The sequence below is a fragment of the Pituophis catenifer genome, unplaced genomic scaffold (assembly GCF_029215685.1).
Source record: "Pituophis catenifer annectens isolate HBS135680 unplaced genomic scaffold, rPitCat1.0.hap2 SCAF_14, whole genome shotgun sequence".
In the NCBI taxonomy this organism is placed as follows: domain Eukaryota; kingdom Metazoa; phylum Chordata; class Lepidosauria; order Squamata; family Colubridae; genus Pituophis; species Pituophis catenifer.
Window position 1 is genome coordinate 20,349,690 of NW_027256894.1, and position 20,559 is coordinate 20,370,248.

At 45.8% G+C, this 20,559-nt stretch overlaps 1 protein-coding gene across 1 annotated transcript in view; it reads right to left on the reverse strand.

Moving 5' to 3' along the window:
- The window catches only part of CCDC33 (coiled-coil domain containing 33), a 97,764-nt gene that overhangs the window by 9,566 nt on the left and 67,639 nt on the right, over window positions 1-20,559 (reverse strand). The window contains 2 exon segments of the mRNA XM_070953739.1: window positions 1,599-1,649; window positions 13,699-13,851. Coding sequence (XP_070809840.1) covers window positions 1,599-1,649; window positions 13,699-13,851 — 204 coding nt within the window.

Here is a 20,559-nt window from a genome sequence, read left to right on the forward strand (position 1 = left end):
TACGAGTTGCGGCAATATAAATTTTCTAAAATAAATAAATAAGGAAGGAAGGAAGGAAGGAAGGAGAGAGAAGAATGAATGAAGCAAAATGGAGAGAGGAAGGGAGGAAGGAAGGAAGGAGAGAGGGAGAGAGAGAAGAATGAATGAAGCAAGATGGAGAGAGGAAGGGAGGAAGAAAATAAGGAAGGAAGGAAATGAGAGGGAGGGAGAGAGGAAGGAAGGAAGGAAGGAAGGAGGAAGGAAGAGAGGAAGGAAGGTGTTTTATATCCATGTAGGCCATCTTGAGTCACCATGTACGAGTTGCGGCAATATAAATTTTCTAAAATAAATAAATAAGGAAGGAAGGAAGGAAGGAAGGAAAGAGAAGAATGAATGAAGCAAGATGGAGAGAGGAAGGGAGGAAGAAAATAAAGGGAGGAAGGAAATGGGAGGAAGGGAGGAAGGAAGGAAGGAAGGAAGGAAGGAAGGAAGGAAGGAAGGAAGGAAGGAAGGAAGGAAAAAACCCCTGGCCCTTCAATTGTGTGATTCCATATCATTCAATAGAATTCTTTGTGTGAACAGGTCTGTCTTCTACTGCATAGGGGGGGGGGGGAATATCTCTGTGCCAGTTGAGAGCTGAGGAATCCTTGGTTACTCACCGTTGAGGAGAACGGTCGGTAGTACAGTGCCATTTGCAGAATCTAAGCAACCCAGATCTGCCTCCAGCTAATTTTTCCCCAGATGAAAGTCTACCGAAACCTTCTGAACACTTTCACCTGCCTTTGCAGGAGTGGATTATACGGCTTCTCTCCTGGTTGCCAGGTGCCTGTCACTTCCAATTGACAACACCCAAGGAACCGCACGAGCTCCAGAAGAACAAAGCAAGCAGGTGTGTCTGCATTTCCACAAACAGAAATGCCCGAGTGCACTTTGACATGGACTCATTCGAGGTAGTAGGATGACTTATATATCAAGGAAAGGTCTCTCAGTGCTTAAAACTTAAGGACGGGGATCATGAGCTACCTGGTAGACAGTGAGGGAGGGAAGGAGAAAAGATCTAACAGAATGATCTGGAAGCTTGGATCTGCTTTTAAAGATCTGCCTTCTCCTCCTCCTCTCTGTGCATTCCAGTAATGGCGGTTGCTATCAGAGCCTGGGCTTCTCTTAGCAACTGGGTTGTAAGCAGATAGTAATCTATCTATCTATCTATCTATCTATCTATCTATCTATCTATCTATCTATCATCTATCTATCTATCTATCTATCTATCTATCTATCATCTATCTATCTATCTATCTATCTATCTATCTATCTATCATCTATCTATCTATCATCTATCTATCATCTATCTATCTATCTATCTATCTATCTATCTATCTATCTATCTATCTATCATCTTTTCAAATGTCCTGTTGCCCCGTGGATGGAAGTCACAAAGAAGAAATTGTAGCAAGCCAGTGGCTGCAGCAATTCCCTTGAGGGAATATATGACCTGATCGAAAAGCACCGGAGAAGACAAGTCAAGAGATACAATCTTGGAGGAAAACTGTGGGATGGATCCCAGGTTTTTTAAAAAACTTATTTAAGACAGAAAGCTAAATGTTATGGGTTATACTCACGTCTGTCAGGTCAAAGTAGGAAGAGACACGATCAGGTTCAATGTAGGAATCCTTTAAAAATAGAAAACAGATTTCCTTGTCATTCTCTTCCAAGGACAATGTTCTTTCCAAAGCTTGGGTCATTTCAATGTCCGAGAGAAAGAAGGAAGGAAGGAAAGAAGGAAGGAAGGAAGGAAGGAAGGAAGGAAGGAAGAAAGAAAGAAAGAAAGAAAGAAAGAAAGAAAGAAAGAAAGAAAGAAAGAAAGAAAGAAAGTTTTATAACTAACATCCTACTAAGAGAGAATCCAGGGTTCTCTGGGTATCTTTGTCTAGGAGAGGAAGGAAGGAAGGAAGGAAGGAAGGAAGAAAGGAAGGAAGGAAGGAAGGAAGGAAGGAAGGAAAGTAAGTAAGTAAGTAAGTAAGTAAGTAAGTAAGTAAGTAAGTAAGTAAGTAAGTTTTATAACTAACATCCTACTAAGAGAGAATCCAAGATTCTCTAGGTATCTTTGTCTAGGAAAGACGAAGCTCAGGCTGTTTTTAATTGGTGGGGAACCCACACATCTATATTAGCCACAAAAGAAAAGAACTGACCCACCCCGTGTCTGAAGGAACCAGGCGATAAAACCGAACTCAATTTGATGAGATCAGCAAAGCCGCCAAAAATCAAACCAAAGTGACTCCTTGATGGTTATTGCCCAGGATTAAAAAGCGTTTCATTTTCACGCCAGCCTGTGGTTTATCTTCACTCTGGGTGCGATCCGGTGGCTTTCGAAAGCCCCGTTTTCCTTTGCCTTTCGCGCAAAACCTTTCATATGGGATTGGAAGAAAAACTGATCTTTTTCCAGCTCAGCTCCCTCCCATCCTATCTTGGTTTGTTGCTGGTATGTTGGTTGGCTGGTTTGTTTGTTTTGCAAATGGCTTTGGGTGCTCTTTCGCTGTCAGCTGAAGATGAGTTTTCAACCCCTGGAACTTTTATTTATCTCCCGGTGGCTGAAAAAGAACATTTGGGAGTTGAAAAACGGAGGCCCCGACATCATCAGGAAGCTTCTGCGCATGTGCGCGCGGCCCCGTTGCGAACCGGTAGTAAAGAGCCTTGGTAGTACAAGGGTTTAAGGCACCCTGTTATTAAGCTGCTTAAGACCAGCTGCCTGCAATTACTGCAGGGTTCGAATCTCACCAGGCTCAAGGTTGACTCAGCCTTCCATCCTTTCTAAGGTAGGTGAATTGAGGACCCAGTTTGTGGGGGCAATAAGCTGACTTTGTATAAATATACAAAAGGATGAAGGCTATTGCTTAACGCATTGTAAGCCGCCCTGAGTCTTCGGAGAAGGGCGGCATATAAATCAAATTAAAAAATAAATAAAATAAAGGTAGGTAGAACCCACCCCAGCTGTGCGCATGTGTGTGCCAGCCATCTGGCCTTCTGGATTCTAGCATTCGCATTGATTCAGTTGATCTTCAGGTTTCCGGGGCTCTGGCATGCACGAAGATTAGCTGGCTGGTGCGCATGCATGCACTGGAAGCCAGAAGAGGAGCTGGCAATGGTGTGTGTGCCCACAGAGACGGCTCTGCGTGCCGTCTCTGGCACGCATGCCATAGGTTCGCCATCATCAATCTGTTGTGGTTCACCAGCAGCCTGTGGAGCTGGCAGCAGAGTCGGACAGCGATGAGGCTGAGGAAGGACATGGGCCAGTCCTGGAGGCTGGGGAAGGCCCGGATGAGGGCTCTGTGTCAGAGGCAGAGATGGGGCCAGGGACATCGGGGAGTGATGTGCGGACTCCGGAGCCTCCAGAGGCTGACAGTAGAGAGGCAGAGGAACAGGAGGAGCCTGTTCCTAGTGCACGCATGAGAAGAGCTGCCAGAAGACAAGAGCAGCTAAAGCAAAGAGGACAACTCGGGAGTAAGGCCAAGAGATGATTGGCCCCTCCCATAAGGCTTAAAACAGACCAGCAATGGCGTTTGGGCTTTGCCGGAAAACAACGCTGGTAGCTTCGTCTTCTTCGTCTACGTCTTGTATTTATTTTTGTATCTGGGACTTCTGAATGTTTGCCAAGAAAGGCCTTTGGCAGTTTGCCTAACTGGACCAAGGTTTGCGATAGGACTGAGGAATTTGTGTTGGGAGGAATTTGCTTTAATTTAGTTGAACGACGCTGGGAATGAAGTAATTCTCAGCTGTTCGAATAAAGTTTGTTTTTTCACTGACTGATTTTCTTACTTGGGCCTGGGTCACAACAGGATCTAAGCCTTACTATCCTTGCCGTCTAGGGCAGCGGAGAAGAATGATGGGTTTCCTACCAGAGGGAATGGCCCCTCCCAACGTGACCATGATTAGTGACTTCTCAAATGCTTACAAACCTAAGAATGGCAGGTGGTGATTTGGGTCTTGAAGCCGGAGGAGCACAATAAGCAATGCTGAAGCACATCCTGGTTACATTAATCAATCTTTCAAGCCAGTGGCCTCCAGTGGTCGGCCTTGCCTGTGTAAATCTTATCCTTTCGTGGCTTTTAATTACAAGCACCATATCAAGCTTCTCCTTGGAGACAGGACCATAATTGCTTGGGAATGAGAGTTGATGATTAGAATTGACCCAGTAGCCTTCCTTGAGTCATTAGGCCAGGACAAATCTTTTAACTTAGAGCAAGGGATGGCCCTGGGATGTGCATCGCAATGGGAATGTTTCAGAAATGGGAATATTTAGGAATTAACATCATGCATAAGAACATATATATATAGGGACATGGTGGCTCAGTGGCTAAGACACTGAGCTTGTTGATCGAAAGGTCAGCAGTTCAGCGGTTCGAATCCCTAGTGCCGCCTAACGGGGTGAGCTCCCGTGACTTGTCCCAGCTTCTGCCAACCTAGCAGTTCGAAAGCACGTAAAAAATGCAAGTAGAAAAATAGGGACCACCTTTGGTGGGGAGGTAACAGCGTTCCGTGCACCTTTGGCATTGAGTCATGCCGGCCACATGACCACGGAGACGTCTTCGGACAGCGCTGGCTCTTCGGCTTTGAAACGGAGATGAGCACCGCCCCCTAGAGTCGGGAATGACTAGCACGTATGTGCGAGAGGAACCTTTACCTTAATTATAGCAATAATTATAATTATATTAGTTTACTGATGATCATGTCCATTATACTAGCATGCTTATAGTCATAAATAACATTCATCATTTGCATACACGTAACAATAATCTTTCTTCCTCTAATTCTACCTCTTATATCTAAGATAAAATATATCTAAAAATATATCTAAAACCTATTCCATGTTTTAATACTCTCTATCTCCTTTATCTTTTATTTTCAATGTCAGTCTATCCATCTCTGCACAGTCCAATATTTTCCAGATTATATTTTCATCTGGTGGGGTGTTCTCATTTTTCCAATATTGTGCAGATACAATTCTCGCTGCTGTCAATACATGTAGCATGTAATGAGAACAGTCCAAACTCTTCCTGAAAACCTCCAGGGATGAAGCACCCACAACTTCTGGAGGCAAGCAGTTCCACTGGTTAATTGTTCTCACTGTCAGGAAATTTCTCCTTCGTTCCAGGTTGCTTCTCTTCTTGATTTGTTTCCATCCATTGCTTCTTGTCCTGCCCTCAGGTGCTTTGGAGAATAGATTGATCAACCCCTCTCTTCTTTGTGGCAACCCTTGAGATATTGGAACACTATATAACTATTCTATTTTCCATCTTCTATAAAATTTAAGCGATATATTTTTTATCGTATAAGTTAGAAGATCTGGAGAAGAATTTAAGGATTAAAAATTGAGATTCTTATTAAGAACGTAGTTAGCTTTCCTTTCCTTTCCAACATGCAGAGTCTGAACAGCTAAAACTGCACAATTTGTGCCCCAACAGGGAGATCTCGTAACATGAAGGAATCTAACTAACATTTGTAAAAGTGCAAAATATTTGGGAGAAGTATTTAAATGGGGACAAGCTCAAAACTACTTCATAAAGTCAGAGGATGACCAGTAATCCAGGAATGTTGGCCAAGTGTTGGAGGAGGTGGTTACTAGACGACTGCAAGCAGCTGCCTCACAACACACTACGACATCTGCTGCAGTCCAACTTACTCACAGGATGAGGTTGAATGGCATTTGTGGGACTTTTACCCACATAGGAATTTTGTGAAATCTCCTTAATTCCAAAGAATGACTCAAGCGTCCAAACTGAAAACACACATTTCATGGGTTGGATTCCAAACTTGGTCATCGGTGGGAGAAACTCAACCTTGAGGATTTGAGATTGAGCAGCTGCTGGGTTCCTGGAAGGGTACATTTCTATACATTAAATCAATTCCCCTTTCCTTGTCTGGACATACTTTCTTTGTGAATTACCCATCTCATCTGCTTCTCTCCATCCACCCAGGTAAATGTCAACTGCAATTAATCGTTCTTTATCTGATTAAACTAGAAGTGAACTCACCAGCTATTTACAAATGAGATGAACAAAGAGGTAGGATATATATATATATATTTATACATACATGCTTGGGAATGTCGCCATATATTTTCCCATTGCTATTCAATTTGAGAGTTAATTGGATTGTAACGAAAAGCATTTCATCTCCTCGGAAGCTGGTTTAATAGAGATGCGCCAGCTCCTCTCCGTGACTGGCTTCCCCATTCAAAAGGGTGATTTTAAGCAGGCCAAGGAGATGGTCATCGCCATCAAGGTATAGTCCCAGCTGCCAAACGCCGATAGGATATCGAGCAAGACAATAAAAGCTGACAGATTACACACGTAACTCTCTGAACAGACAAGCATTTAACCAGTTCGGTGTCAGCCTGTTTTTCAGAGATAAGGAGCAAGCTAGAAAATTGAAATCACGCTACTCCGCGTATTCAGGATTTCACAGCGTTTGCGTTTTCCAAGCAGGGCAAGTCTTCAAGTGACCCAGGGACTTCCCACCCGCCCTCTTTAATTGAGCATACATGTTCAAAGGCACCCAAGAGAAGCTCAGAAAATGTCCCATCTCCTGGACAGACTTACTTTAGAATTCAAAGTGAATCAACATACTATGAAGTCTGGAATAAATTTCATAATTGGTAAGAGGAAGAATGCCAAACCCAAGGGATAAGGAATGTCTGGAAATGTATATATCAATGTGTATTAATATATCAAGGTATATTGGACTTGTGAATGTAATATTGGCTTATTAAATACATGCATAGTTGGTTAGGAAGTAAAATACTGTATACTTGATATATAATGAAGCAGGAGATATGTAAATTTGTATATAGAGCAAGGAATAGATAACTTATTAACTTGACACAAGGGATAAGGAATGTCTGGAAATGTATATATCAATGTGTATTAATATATCAAGGTATATTGAACTTGTGGATGTAATATTGGTTTATTAAATACATGCATAGTTGGTTAGGAAGTAAAATACTGTATACTTGATATATAATGAAGCAGGAGATATGTAAATTTGTATATAGAGCAAGGAATAGATCACTTATTAACTTGATTTTGATGTAAATGTTAGAAACCAGAGACGTTGAGCAATCTCCATTGTTTTACTTTTAAAACTAATAAAATATTAATATTAATAATAATAATAATAATAATAATAATATTAATAATAATAATAATAATAATAATAATAATAATAATAATAATAATACCACCTTACTCGGAACAGCTTACATCCTCCGACGATACCTTAACAGTTCCTAGGTCCTTGGTTAGGACTCGAGCTGCTGAGCTATTAACCAGCCTCAAAGGCTGTGAATCTCACTAAAGATTAACCAATAATAATAATAATAATAATGAAAATGTCCCATCTTCTCCGGAATCACAAAACAGCAGACCGTCTTTTCAATCTCAGATGCAAAGAAGAGCTGAAAGGACACACACAAACACACACGCATGCAATGCATAGACAAACACGCAACTCCAGCTGGCTTTTTCAGTTGACGTCGCGTTCTTCTTTGTCTCTGGGTAAAGGGTTCCCTGGCATTATTAAAACAGCAGAATAACCGAGCTGGAAGGGACCTTGGAGGTGTTCTAGTCCAACCCCCTGCTCAAGCAGGAAACCCTATAGCCGTGATGGCGAACCTATGGCACGCGTGCCAGAAGTGGCACGCAGAGCTATCTCTCCGGGCACATGAGCCATTGCCTGTTGCTCTTCCGTGTTCCAGCATTCCAGCCAGCTGGTTTTCACGTGCGTGGGAGTGCCGGAAACCGGAAGACCAGGTGCCTGGAGCGCACGCGTGCGCTGGAAACCAGAAGATCATTTTCCCGGTGTACTCATGCACACCGGGTGCTCTTCCACATGCACTCCCGTTTCGGCACTCAGTGCCGAAAAGGTTCGCCAACGCTGCTTTATAGCATTTCAGACAAATAGTTTTCCAATCTTTTCTTTAAAAACTCCAATGTTGGGGAGGGAGGGAAGGAAGGAAGGAAGGAAGGAAGGAAGGAAGGAAGGAAGGAAGGAAGGAAGGAAGGAAGGAAGGAAGGGGTCAGTATACGAATTGTCATAAGTCAAGGATGCCCTGTAGTTGCTCAAGATTTGAACCGTTCAACATGGCGGTCCATATGGATTCGGCGAATGAAGAAAGAAAGGAATTGAAACGCTGAACCGTCTTTCTATCTATCTGCCTGTCTGTCACTCTTCAACCCTGCCTGCCTGTTTCAGTTTGGCCACCCTATTCTGCTTGGCTTAAGGTTCTAATTAGCGCCAACAATTGAGGTTTTGCTAATGAGTTCGCTATAACAAGAACTAATGAGCGTCTTTCACTGGGGCTGTTAATTAGCACTTCAAAAGCTCTGTTTGGCTTGTGGAATTAGCTGTACATCATCCAGCAATCAAGTGTTTTGTGACAAACCCAACAAGGTTTTTCCGAAGCAAAGCTGAATGGGCGGGACGCTTTCAAAATTGCTACGGCACACAATCTCTTCATTGTATGTGTGTGTGTGTGTGTGAATGTGTGTGTAGGAAGCAATCCAGGTTCTTTATTTATTTGTTTCTCTCTCTCCTTTTGTAGGAAAACAAAAAACAAAAAACAAAGAATCCATCCGAGAGGTAAAATTCTATATGCCAAACCCTGCATTTTGTATCTGAATAGCGAGCCGGTGTTGAGGGGAAGAAAAATTACAATCTGCCAAGCAAAAAAAAAAACGAGAGTTGTCTCTCGAACTATTCTCGGTTGAGTATTTATTTATTTAATTAAGGGGCTTGCACCTTCCTCCTTGTGAGTGAAATAAGGGTGCGCTGCCACAAGAGGTACGATCGGCTAATTTTAGAAAATCTCTCCACTCAGAGTTGTGCAAGAAATTGGCCACCGGTTTTTAGGAGGGTGAATTCAATGAGAGTTCTCTGTGTCAATACTGAGATGGAGAATGCTACAAAATGCAAAGGACTTCCCTCTTTTCCTTTCCTTTCTTTCTTTCTTTTTCTTTTTTTAATTTATTTAAAACTTTCTTTCTTTCTTTGAACTAGGCTAGGAGTAATCAACGGAAGGATGGGATATGGACGGGTCTCCGAAGTCAGCAGAAGTCAAAAGAAAAGCTACCCTACAAGAAGTAAAAGACTTATCACTTGATCCTTCCAACCCATCCCCGTCCAGATCAGAGGTGGGTTTCAGCAGGTTCTGATCAGTTCTGGAGAACCAGTAGTGGAAATTTTGAATAGTTCGGAGGACCGGTAATAAAAATTCTGACTACCATCTACTTTAAGACTTGTGGACTTCAACTCCCAGAATTCTGGCTGGGGAATTCTGGGAGTTGAAATCCACAAGTCTTAAATTTGGCAAGATTGGAGATCTCTGCCCTAAGAGTTGAGAAGGACAGCTGTTAAGATAAGTATTGTCCACTAGATGGTGATAGGAAGACTGCAAAAAAAAAAAAAAAAAACCCAAGCCCATCGGCATAAGAATTCTTTGGAAAAAAATAATTTGAAACGCTGCCCAGATTTCTCAAGGCATCCCCCTGTAATTCACAACTTCAACCCAGTTGGAAGAGGATCCTGCTGCCCACGATGTGCCAGGAGCACAGAAGGCCTGCCGGATGGGGCCACGCTCCTTGAGAATTCAACATGCTGCAATGATGATTCCTGCACCTGAAGCAGATCCATGTTCCTGCCTGCCAGGGTTTGTGCTTTTAGGCACAGGCAATCAAGATGAGGTGTAATGTGAATTTAGTGGGTCTTCTTCTCCTTCTCCTTCTCCTTCTCCTTCTCCTTCTCCTTCTCCTTCTCCTTCTCCTTCTCCTTTCCTTCCTTCCTTCCCTCTCCCTCCATCTTTCCTCCTTTGCTTTCCTTTGCTTTCCTTTGCTTTCCTTTCCTTTGCTTTCCTTTCTCCCTTCCTTTCCTTCCTTTCCTTCCTTCCTTCCCTGTCTCTCCATCTTTCTTCCTTTCCTTTCCTCCCTTCCTCCCTTTCTTTCCTTCCTTCCTCCCTCCCTCCCCTCTCCCTCCATCTTCCCTCCTCTCCCCTCCCATGCCATTTCCTTTCCTTTCCTTTTCTCTCTCCCTTCCTTTCCTTCCTTCCTTCCTTCCCTCTCCCTCCATCTTTCCTCCTTTCCTTTCCTTTCCTTTCCTTTCCTTTCCTTTCCTTTCCTTTCCTTTCCTTTCCTTTCCTTTCTTTCCTTCCTTCCTTCCTTCCTTTCCCTCCCCTCCCCTCCCCTCTCTTCTCCTTTCCTTTCCTCCCTTCCTTCCCTCTCCCTCCATCTTTCCTCCTTTTCTTTCTTTTTCTCCCTCCCTTCCTTCCCTCTCCCTCCATCTTTCCTCCTTTCCTTTCCTTTCCTTTCCTTTCCTTTCCTTTCCTTTCCTTTCCTTTCCTTTCCTTTCCTTTCCTTTCCTTTCCTTTCCTTTCCTTTCCTTTCCTTTCCTTTCCTTTCCTCTCCTCTCCTCTCCTCTCCTCTCCTCTCCTCTCCTCTCCTTTCCTCCCTCCCTCCCACCCTTCCCTCTCCCTCCATCTTTCCTCCTTTCCTTTCCTTTCCTTTCCTTTCCTTTCCTTTCCTTTCCTTTCCTTTCCTTTCCTTTCCTTTCCTTTCCTTTCCTTTCCTTTCCTTTCCTTTCCTTTCCTGCCACTCTTGATTCCTGACAATTGCCCGAACAAGCTCCTGCAGTTTTCTCAGCCAGTGCTTTTGGGAAGTGCTTTGCCCTTGCAGCCTTCCTAGGGCTGAGAGAGAGCGACTGGCCCAAGGTCACCCAGCTGGCTTTGTGTGAGACCAGAACTCACAGCGAGCTTTCTAGCCTGATGCCTCTTGCGCCAAAATGGCTCTCAAGGCCACATTGAACAATTGGAAATACAAATTATGCCTCTAAAAGCATTGCAACAATGAGCGGTGTCATTGAAAGAAGAATAGGCTTTGTGTGTTTTGAAAATTTCCTGTGCCTTTTTGCTTCTTTCCTATATGCCTGTACACACCGTTTTTAATTGATCAAATTTCCACACCAGCCATCTCTCCAAAGTGACTCTTTTAGAGAATTATTTAATTTTACTGAATTCACACAAATCTGCTCTATTCTGGGAAAGAAAATCATTCTTCCGCCTGCCTCTTTCTCCAGTTCTCCCAGATTTCAATCTGAGTGGTCCAGTTGGATGATTTGGTTTACCCAAAGGAGTGTAAAAAGGCCAAATAAATTTCCCAAACCTGCATTGAGGATGTAGGCCATTTAGGGGAAGCCACCCTGGATATTATACTGGTCGGTTGCACCCAGTAGTAGTTCACTTCAGGGGTGGGGCTGCTGGAGCTTCGCAGGGGTTCGGGAGAGCCTCTAGCTAAGATTCTGTGCAGTTCGGAGAACCTCCAAAATCCCACTCCTGGTCCCTATTTTTCTACTTGCATTATTTTTTTTACGTGCTTTCGAACTGCTAGGTTGGCAGAAGCTGGGACAAATAACCGGAGCTCACCCTGTTACGCGGCACTAGGGATTCGAACCGCTGAACTGCCGACCTTTCGATCGACAAGCTCAGCATCTTAGCCACTGAGCCACCGCGTCCCTAGAAATCTCTTTAGGATTTATCTAACAGCCACCTTCTCCTTGCTCTCTCTCTAGGTCAATGTTTCTCAACCTTGGTAGCTTGAAGATGGGTGGACTTCAACTCCCAGAATCCCCCAGCCAGCTGTGCTGGCTGTGGGATTCTGGGAGTTGAAGTCCACCCATCTTCAAGCTTCCAAGGTTGAGAAACACTGCTCTAGGTCCTTCCAACTCTTCTTCCTAGATAGTCCACCTAGATATGGAATAGGTGAGCTCTAAGGCCTTGTTCCTTTTGTGTTCTATGGTTTTTTTTACATTAAGATTGATGGAACACCCAAACGCCTTCACTTAGTCAGTGGTGAGTCTGGAAACCCAATGAAATGATCTTATCCATGTCCAGGTTTTGCTCATGTCAGTCTTACGGTCACGGAGCTGACAGTTATGAGCTGGAAGTGGGCCTGAGGTCTAGAGATAATGTAACTGTAATAGCCAGGAATGAACTAAATGAGTTCACAATCAAATACTCCTCATCTCGCTGAAAGCCTTGAAACTTAGCAGCCAAGTTACTTCTCAGAATGAGGTCAGGGAGGAATTTCCCAAACTGTTGGAAAATTCGATTCGAAGATCGAATTAGAGCAGGAGTGTCAAACTGGACTTCTTCAAGGGCCGGATCAGCATTATAGTTCTCCTCCACGGGCCGGTGGGGCCTCAGCGCGGCCCGTTTTTGGCCGCCTGGAGGCCGGGGAGGCCGAAAATGGGCCACGCGGGGGCCACATGTGGCCTCCCCATGGCCTGTTTTGGCTGGCAGAGGCACCACAGGCAGGTCCTTTCATATTTCCAAGCCGGTCTCGCGGGCCAGGTTTAAGCACCCCGCGGTCTGGATCTGGCCCGCGGGCTTTGAGTTTGATACCCCTGGATTAGCGGGGTCTCATTCCCAATTTGGAATCGAATCCCCAAATCAGTTCAGGGCATCAAAACTGACTGGAGACATTTAGATGGATTTATCAGTGGGTGGGAACTTCTGAACGTGCACAATAGATAACCTTTTTTCATTGGCTTAAATTGAGTGGATGACCTCAATCAAATCCATAGTTGAGATTAGTTTTGGGGTGACCCATCCCTTAACGCTGACATAATTCAGGGGGGAGACAGGGGTTGGGAAAGACCTTTCATCTACACATAGGCCTCATCTGCACTTGGTCAGTGGGATTGTTAATGCCCATTGATTTTTCCTGTTCTCTTGGGTTCACCAATTCATACAACCCTTCAAGGCATCATCTATTCCCTCTAGTTTCTTCCTGAATAAGTGAAGAAAGAAGGTGAAGAGCAGAAGAGAAGGACCAGGAGACTCCAACAGACCTGGAAGGATGGTGGAAGGGATGAGCCGCGGCGTCTACTCAATGACACAAAGATATTACTGTCTCCAACATGGACAGAGATGTGACATTTGGGCTACAAGAAACAGATGGTGTTGAAACATCTGGTAGAGATGCTGTATTCTTCTGTTTTGCAGTCACTGCATGCCAACCAGGGATGGGTTCTACTTACCATTACTACCGGTTTGCAACGGGGCTGCGTGCGCGCGTACTCTTCTGCGCATGCACAGAAGCATTCTGATGGCGTTGGGGTTGGTGGGCGGAGCCTCCCTCCGGCTTTACTACCGGTTCTATAGAACCGATCCGAACTGGGGGCAACCCACCACTGATGCCAACCTCGCTACTATTTTAGGATTCAGTGGTTGGTGTCAGGTTTCTGGCTCTTTCGCGGTCAGCACTGACCTTTGCCCCCCAAGCCCTCCCTTTCCGATCCCCAATTCTCTGTGTCTCATTGGCTATCTTCCAAGCCACTCTACTCATCCCATCTCCGTCAGATCACAGGAATGTCCCCCCCCTCCTCCCATCTCCGAGGAAACAGAATCTTCAAAGGAATTAAGTAGGCAAAAGTTCACGCTTCTCCTCTCCTTTTTATATGTCAGCGCTGGAACGCTGACAGTTGGGTTAGCCCATAAATTGTCTGCTTTAAGAGCCTACCTCTTTGCAAGCCACCTTGCTGCTTATTCTTGGAAACCAACAAGTATTCCAAGGGTGTCACGATTTCTACTGTTTTCACAGTCAAAGAGAGCTTCGCTCTATGACGTTGCTAGGAAGCGAGGACCATAACAAAGCAGGAAAAGAAATCACTCACGTTGTCTCTAGCTGAAGTAACGGCGGTCTTCTGTTCACTTTTGGAAGTTGGTCTTGTCCAGGGTTCCTTGATAGTCCCGAGTTCTCCTACCAACTCTGGATCCAGGACGGGAAGGCCATTGGTGGTTGAGGAAGTCAGAAAGATGTCTGGCCTCTAGGCAGAACAAAACAAGAAGACATTACGATGGCCAGCCGTGAAGATGCCATAAAACCTTGGACATGTTTCCAGGGGTGGGCTTCAAAAATTTTAGCAAGGGGTTCTCTGCTGGGTTGCTGGGTGGGCGTGGCCTAGTTGGCCTCATGTACCATGGTGGCTATCCTTGAGCGTCCGGGAGGGCGAAAACAGCCTCCCCAGGCTCCGGAGGCCCTCTGGAGGCCAGAAACAGGCTGGCCTTCCCGAACTTCCAGGAGGCCCATTTTTCACCCAGCAGGCCACCCCTGCGTGTTTTTAACCAAGGAAGAGCTACAATCCTGACCACTGCACCACCACGGCTCTTCAACTAGCCAACCAACTAACTAACTACCAAGGCAGCCACACAACAGTGACTCAATGCTTCTCAAGTTATGTCCTGTCCTCCCTGAACACTGCTGTGTAAATCCATTCTGAAGCTGCCATCTTAGACGAGAGGCGTCTAAGGAGCATAACAAATGGCAGATGGTCTTGAGCAAACAGAACTGGGTGGTTAATGAAGGAGAATTCCATCAAGGCATAAGGCAACCTCTCCGTGTTCACCAATATGATTTCTTCATTTCTTACAATCTTAGGGCTAACTGGTTAAATTGGCCACTCCGTGTGTCCGGCAGCAAAGTGGCTGCCGCCAATTCTGATGCCGTGACTCCAGGCCGTGACGGCTTAATTTGAGTCTTAATGGGGGAGAAGGTAGGACTGCTATGCCTATTCTTGGATTCATCTTCTGAAATCCTGCATCTCTCCAGACTTGGAGGAGAGGAGCCAACAGAATAACAGAATAATATACTGTACTTCCGTGTCGAAACCACCAAAGCACTTTCATGGTGAAAGGATGTGCCAGAGACATCACCGTTGCCCGAGGGATGCCCACTTGGGGATTCCATTCGTGTCCCCATCAATGAGTCCACCGATGTGGTAGCTATTTATCTACTCGCGTTTTAAACTGCTAGACTGGCAGGAACTGGGGTGAATGACGGGAGCGTATCCCGTCACACAGCAGGACTGGGACTTCAAACACAGGTTTGCAAATGGTCAACCCAGCGTCCTAACTATATGGGCCACTCCGCTCCTTAATATCAGAAGAGCAACGGAATGGCAAAATAGGACTTTGAAGGTCTCCTAGTCCAACCGTTGAAGTCCACTCTCATCTTCAAGTTGCCAAGGTTGAGCTACACTGCAATACGACCTCCTTCTCTTTGGGATATTCAGAAACACCTATGAAATGATGACTCGGTGAGTTGTCTAGAAAGTGCGCTGATAAAGTTTTGAGTCTTCTGCCATCATTTTTTCATCAAGGTTCCATCGGATAGAAGATAGAATAATAGGGTTGGAAGGAACCTTGGAGGTCTTCTAGTCCAACCCCCTGCTTATGGCAGGAGACCCTATATCAGTGATGGCTAAACTTTCTTCATTGCGTGCCAAAAGCATTGGGGGGGGGGGGGTCACACACATTGCCACACCCATAATTCTATGTGCCCCCCCCACGCATGCACGTGATTGCTGCAGAAATTATAGAGCAATGATAGAATTACCTGTTTGCCGACTTCCAGTGGGACCGGAGGCTTTCGTGGAGCCTGGGGAGGGCGAAAATAGCCTTCTCACTCCCCTGGAGACCCTCCGGAGGCTGGAAACAGCCCATTTGCCAACTTCCACCTCTACGGGGTGGGGAAGGCCATTTTCGCCCTCCCCAGGCTCCTAGAAAGGCTCTGGAGCCTGGGGAGAGCGAAAAGCAGCCCTTCCCACCCCCACAAAGGCCCTCCGGAGGCCAGAAACAGCCTGTTTCCCTACTTCCGGTGGGCCCGAAAATCAGCTGGCCGGCACGCGCATGCGCGCCAGAGCTGAGGTCATGTGCCCACCAATATGGCTCATGTGCCATAGGTTCGTCATCACAGCCCTATATCATTCCAGACAAATGGTTCTCCAATCTCTTCTTGAAGAACCTCCAGTGATGCAGCACCTGCAACTTCTGGAGGCAAGTTGTTCCACCGGTTAATTGTTCTCACTGTCAGGAAATTCCTCCTGAATTCCAGGCTGCTTGTCTCCTTGATAAGTTTCCATCCATTGCTGGAAAGAAGCTATCTGAGATTTTCCAGTGGAGCTGGCTGACTGGTACAGAATTCAGGGCGTCCGTTGTCCTGTACCTGCCCTTCTACATATTTCATTCAGCTGGGGAGCAAAGCTTGACCTCAGCCAACCTTCCTTGGCATCAACGATCAGGCTTTTTCGGCTGGCAAGTGTCAATTAAATCCAGACCACCCCCAAAAGGACTTCCTGCAAAAGGCAGACCTCATTGTCAATCCCGCCAAGCCGATCACCCAGATGGGGCCCAGAATCGACTGAAATTATTATCGCCTCTCTCCCCCACCCCCCATCTGATTAAAAAAAAAAAAAAGGAGCAAGCCTTGGCCAACGAAGCTTGCCACGTCTGCCCCCCTAATTCAATTAATTTCCCCCTAAAACTTCCTCTGGGAACAGCCGGCGGAAACCGGCAAATTTTCTTTCGACAAAGACATTCATTTTTTTTCTCCTTTGCTCCACTTCACCGTGGCCTCGCTGTCTGCCACTCGTTAGCTGTCTAACAAAGCGAAGCCGGTGGTAGAGTCGTTCCCGCTCAGTAGTAATTCTATCACTGCTCTATAATTTCCGCAGCAATCACGATTTCTAATGATGCTGGGAAAGGGTGGGGAGGTGGGTTTAGAGGTGGGGGGTTGCAACTCAGAAAAACAACATTCTGCTGAGACAAGAGCCTTCAGCCAGTGATGTGAGAGCTTGCATGGATATATTACCTATACAGATAATAATCTAAATTTTTTGTTCCCAGTTGCAAGGTATGGCTGTGAAAACTGGACCATAAGGAAGGCTGAGCGCCAAAGAATGGAGGCCTTTGAACTCTGGTGCTGGAGGAGACTCTTGTGAGTCCCTTGGACTGCAAGGCCATCAAACCGGTCAGTCTTAGAGGAGATCAACCCAACTGCTCTTTAGAAGGCCAGATCCTGAAGATGAAACTCAAATCCTTTGGCCACCTAATGAGAAGGAAGGACTCACTGGAGAAGAGCCTAATTCTGGGAACGATGGAGGGCAAAAGAAGAAGAAGGGGACGGCAGAGAACGAGGTGGCTGGATGGAGTCAATGGAGAAATGGGCAGGGCTGCTTACAGAGTCCACAGACCCATCAGTTTATGAAAGTACAGCTATTAGGAGTGAGCTGCAACCTGTTGTGTGACCAATAGAGGGCAGCAAAGCAGCATGGAATGGTTAACTCTTTGCTGCCACCTGTGGTCGTGTGAAGAATGGTCAGGTGTGCTACTGGGGGTGTGAGGAGGAGGAGAAGGAAGAAGGAAGAAAGAAGAAGGATGGAAGAGGAGGAGGAGGAGGAGGAGGAGGAGGAGGAGGAGGAGGAGGAGGAGAAGAAGAAGAAGAAGAAGAAGAAGAAGAAGAAGAAGAAGAAGAAGAAGAAGAAGAAGAAGAAGAAGAAGAAGAAGAAGGAGAAGAAGAAGAAGAAGAAGAAGAAGAAGAAGAAGAAGGAGAAGAAATATTAATTGGGGGGCTGCAGGCAGCTGGTGGACTGACCACCCTGGCGGAACATCATCCTACATTATCCTTTAATTTATGTACTCCCCCTCACCCACCATGCACTTAGCAATCCATCAGCACCTGTCACTGGGGAGGGAGCCCCACAACACATGGCAGCATATTGAATTTCATCGTGATCAGCCAAGATCCCCGTTTGTGTGTGTATTTAAAAAAGAAAACGAAAGGAAAAGATGGGTGGGGAAGGAGGGGGTGGAATCATGTTAAAGCAGTTTAACGTGACAGCAAGCATGAAAAAGAAAGAAAGAAAGAAATGACGGCTTAAGATCCCTGTTCCTTTTAGAATTAATTAACCCCCCCCCCTGGATGGCTTTAGAAAGCTACCGTAGATGTTCCTGAGCCAAGGCACTCATTCCCCCCCCCTCTCTCTCTCTCTCTCTCTCCTCTCTCTCTCTCTCTCTCTCTCCCCTTTCTCTCCCTCTTTCTCTCCCTCTCTTTCTTTCTTTCTCTCTCCCTCTCCCACACCATCTCCCTCTCTCTCCTCCTTCTCCCTCTCTTCTTCTCTTCCTCTCTCTCCCTCCATCTCTCCCCCTCTCCTTCTCCCTCCCTCTTCCTCTACTTCTCTCCCTCTGTCCTTCTCTCCCTCTCTCTTTTTTTCTCTCTCCCTCTCCCATTTCGTCTCTTCTTCTCCTCTCTCTCCTTCCTTCTCTCCCTCTTTCCTTCTCCCTCCCTCTCCCTCTCTTCTTCTCGCCCTCTCTCCTTCTCTCCCTCTCTTTCGTTCTCTCTCCTTCTCGCCCTCTCTCTTTCTCTCCCTCTCTTTCGTTCTCTCTCCCTCTCCCACTTCTCTCTTCTTCTCTCCCTCTCCCCTTCTCCCTCCCTCTCCCTCTCTTCTTCTCTCCCTCCCTCCCTCCCTCTCTTTCGTTCTCTCTCCTTCTTCCTCTCACCTCTCTTCTTCTCTCCCTCCCTCCCTCCCTCTCTTTCACTCTTCTTCTCTCTGCCTCTCTGCTCTCTGCTGCCTCTCTCCCTCTGGGTCTCTCTTCCTCTTCCCCTCCCCCCCCTGCCCTCTGTCAAATAAATTAAAATACATTGTTGTGAGGGTTCTTGCTTTCAATGGAAGATGGGCAGACGTTTGTAGGACCTAAGGTCCTGGCCAGAGATTATTGTTGTAAAGGTTGAGGATATTGGTGGGTTCCAAAGTTGTACTAGGGGAAGGAAAAAACACCTCCTCCTCCTTCCTCCTTCCTCCTTCCTCCTTCTCCTTCCTCCTTTTTTTTTTCTTCTTTCTTCTTCTTCTCTCTCTTCTTCTTCTTCTTCTTCTTCTTCTTCTTCTTCTTCTTCTTCTTCTTCTTCCTCCTCCTCCTCCTCCTCCTCCTCCTCCTCCTCCTCCTCTTCTCTCTCTTCCTCCCTCCCTCCCTCTGTATATTTATTAGCACCAGTGGGGAGGGGCTCCGCAACCGACAGCCCTTCCGAGATCAAAACAATAATCAGCTAAATGAATTCTGCAGCATTTTCCCGCATGACCAGGAGTGATAATTTAGTGCTGCAGCCAGCTGGAAGAAACGGGGATTAATTCTGCACTACTGACGCCCCTGTGAATAATTCATCACATGCAGACCCCACCCCCACCCCCCACCTTCTCTCCCAAGTGCTTCCCCAGGACAGCCCGGCCCCAAATCGTGGGAAGGGGAGGGGGCTCCGGATGAAAAGAGCAAAGGAATTAAACCTGCCAGGTTTAAGTTTGGCCGAAGTTAGGAAGAAAGAAGACAGAAGCATCACGGCTTCCTGTAGATTCAACGTTAGTCTTCTATCTACAGCAGTGTTTCTCAACCTTAGTAGCTTGAAGATGGGTGGACTTCAACTCCCAGAATCCCCCAGCCAGCAGCGCTGGCTGGGGGATTCTGGGGAGTTGAAGTCCACCCATCTTCAAGCTTCCAGGTTGAGCAACACTGATCTACAGGGAGTCCTTGACTTACAACAATTCGCTTAGTGCCTTCAAAGTTACAGTGGCACCGAAAAAAGTGACCGATGACCGTTTTGCTCATTTGATGGCCATTGCAGCACCCTCCGTGGTCATGTGATCAAATTTCGGAGGCTTGGCCACTGACTCGCATTTATGACGGATCCCCTTTTGCGACCTTCTGACCAGCAAAGTCAACGAAGAAGCCAGAAGCTCCAGAACACAGCTCAGAAATGTAACCTTGGAGTTGACTTGATCCTTCATTGGTTCCCAAGAGTTTCCACCTATGTGTGGCTGGGGGGTGAAGGATGCCATTGCTAAGCAAGCTCCTCCCCTTCTTATATAGAATAGATAGAATTCTTTATTGGCCAAGTGTGATTGGACACACAAGGAATTTGTCTTGGTGCATATGCTCTCAGTGTACATAAAAGAAAAGATACATTCATCAAGAATCATAAGGTACAACACTTAATGATAGTCATAGGGAAACAGTCAATATAAATCTTAAGGATACCAGCAACAAAGTTACAGTCATACAGTCATAAGTGGGATGAGATGGGTGATGGGAACGATGAGAAGATTAATAGTAATGCAAACTTAGTGAATAGTTTGACAGTGATGAGGGAATTATTTGTTTAGCAGAGTGATGGCGTTCGGAAAAAACTGTCCTTGTGTCTAGTTGTTCTGATGTGCAGTGCTCTTATAGCGTCGTTTTGGGGGTAGGAGTTGAAACAGTTTATGTCCAGATGTGAGGGGTCTGTAAATATTTTCCCAGCCCTCTTTTTGACTCGTGCAGTATACAGGTCCTCATGGAAGGCAGGTTGGTAGTAATTGTTTTTTTTTCTGCAGTTCTAATTATCCTCTGAATATGAATTATGATATCAGATGCAGCCACAAAAGAGGTTGAATTTGGGCTGCGGCGATGCAATGCTTCTTGAGTCATCCTGAAGACCGCATCCCGTCTTGCAAATTGTTCTGCCTGGTCCTGTTGTTTGTGGGTCAACGGTTGGTTGCAAAATTATTGTGTTTTCCTCCCTCTCCCTCTCCCTTTTCCCCTCTTCCCTTTCTTATTTCCACCCCATCCTTCCACAATGTAATTTAGCCCCAGCCAAGCTGAAACGGGTGCCTAGCTATGAATTGCTCTCAACCTATGTTGTTTCAAGACTGCTAGCCTGCGGAGAGGAG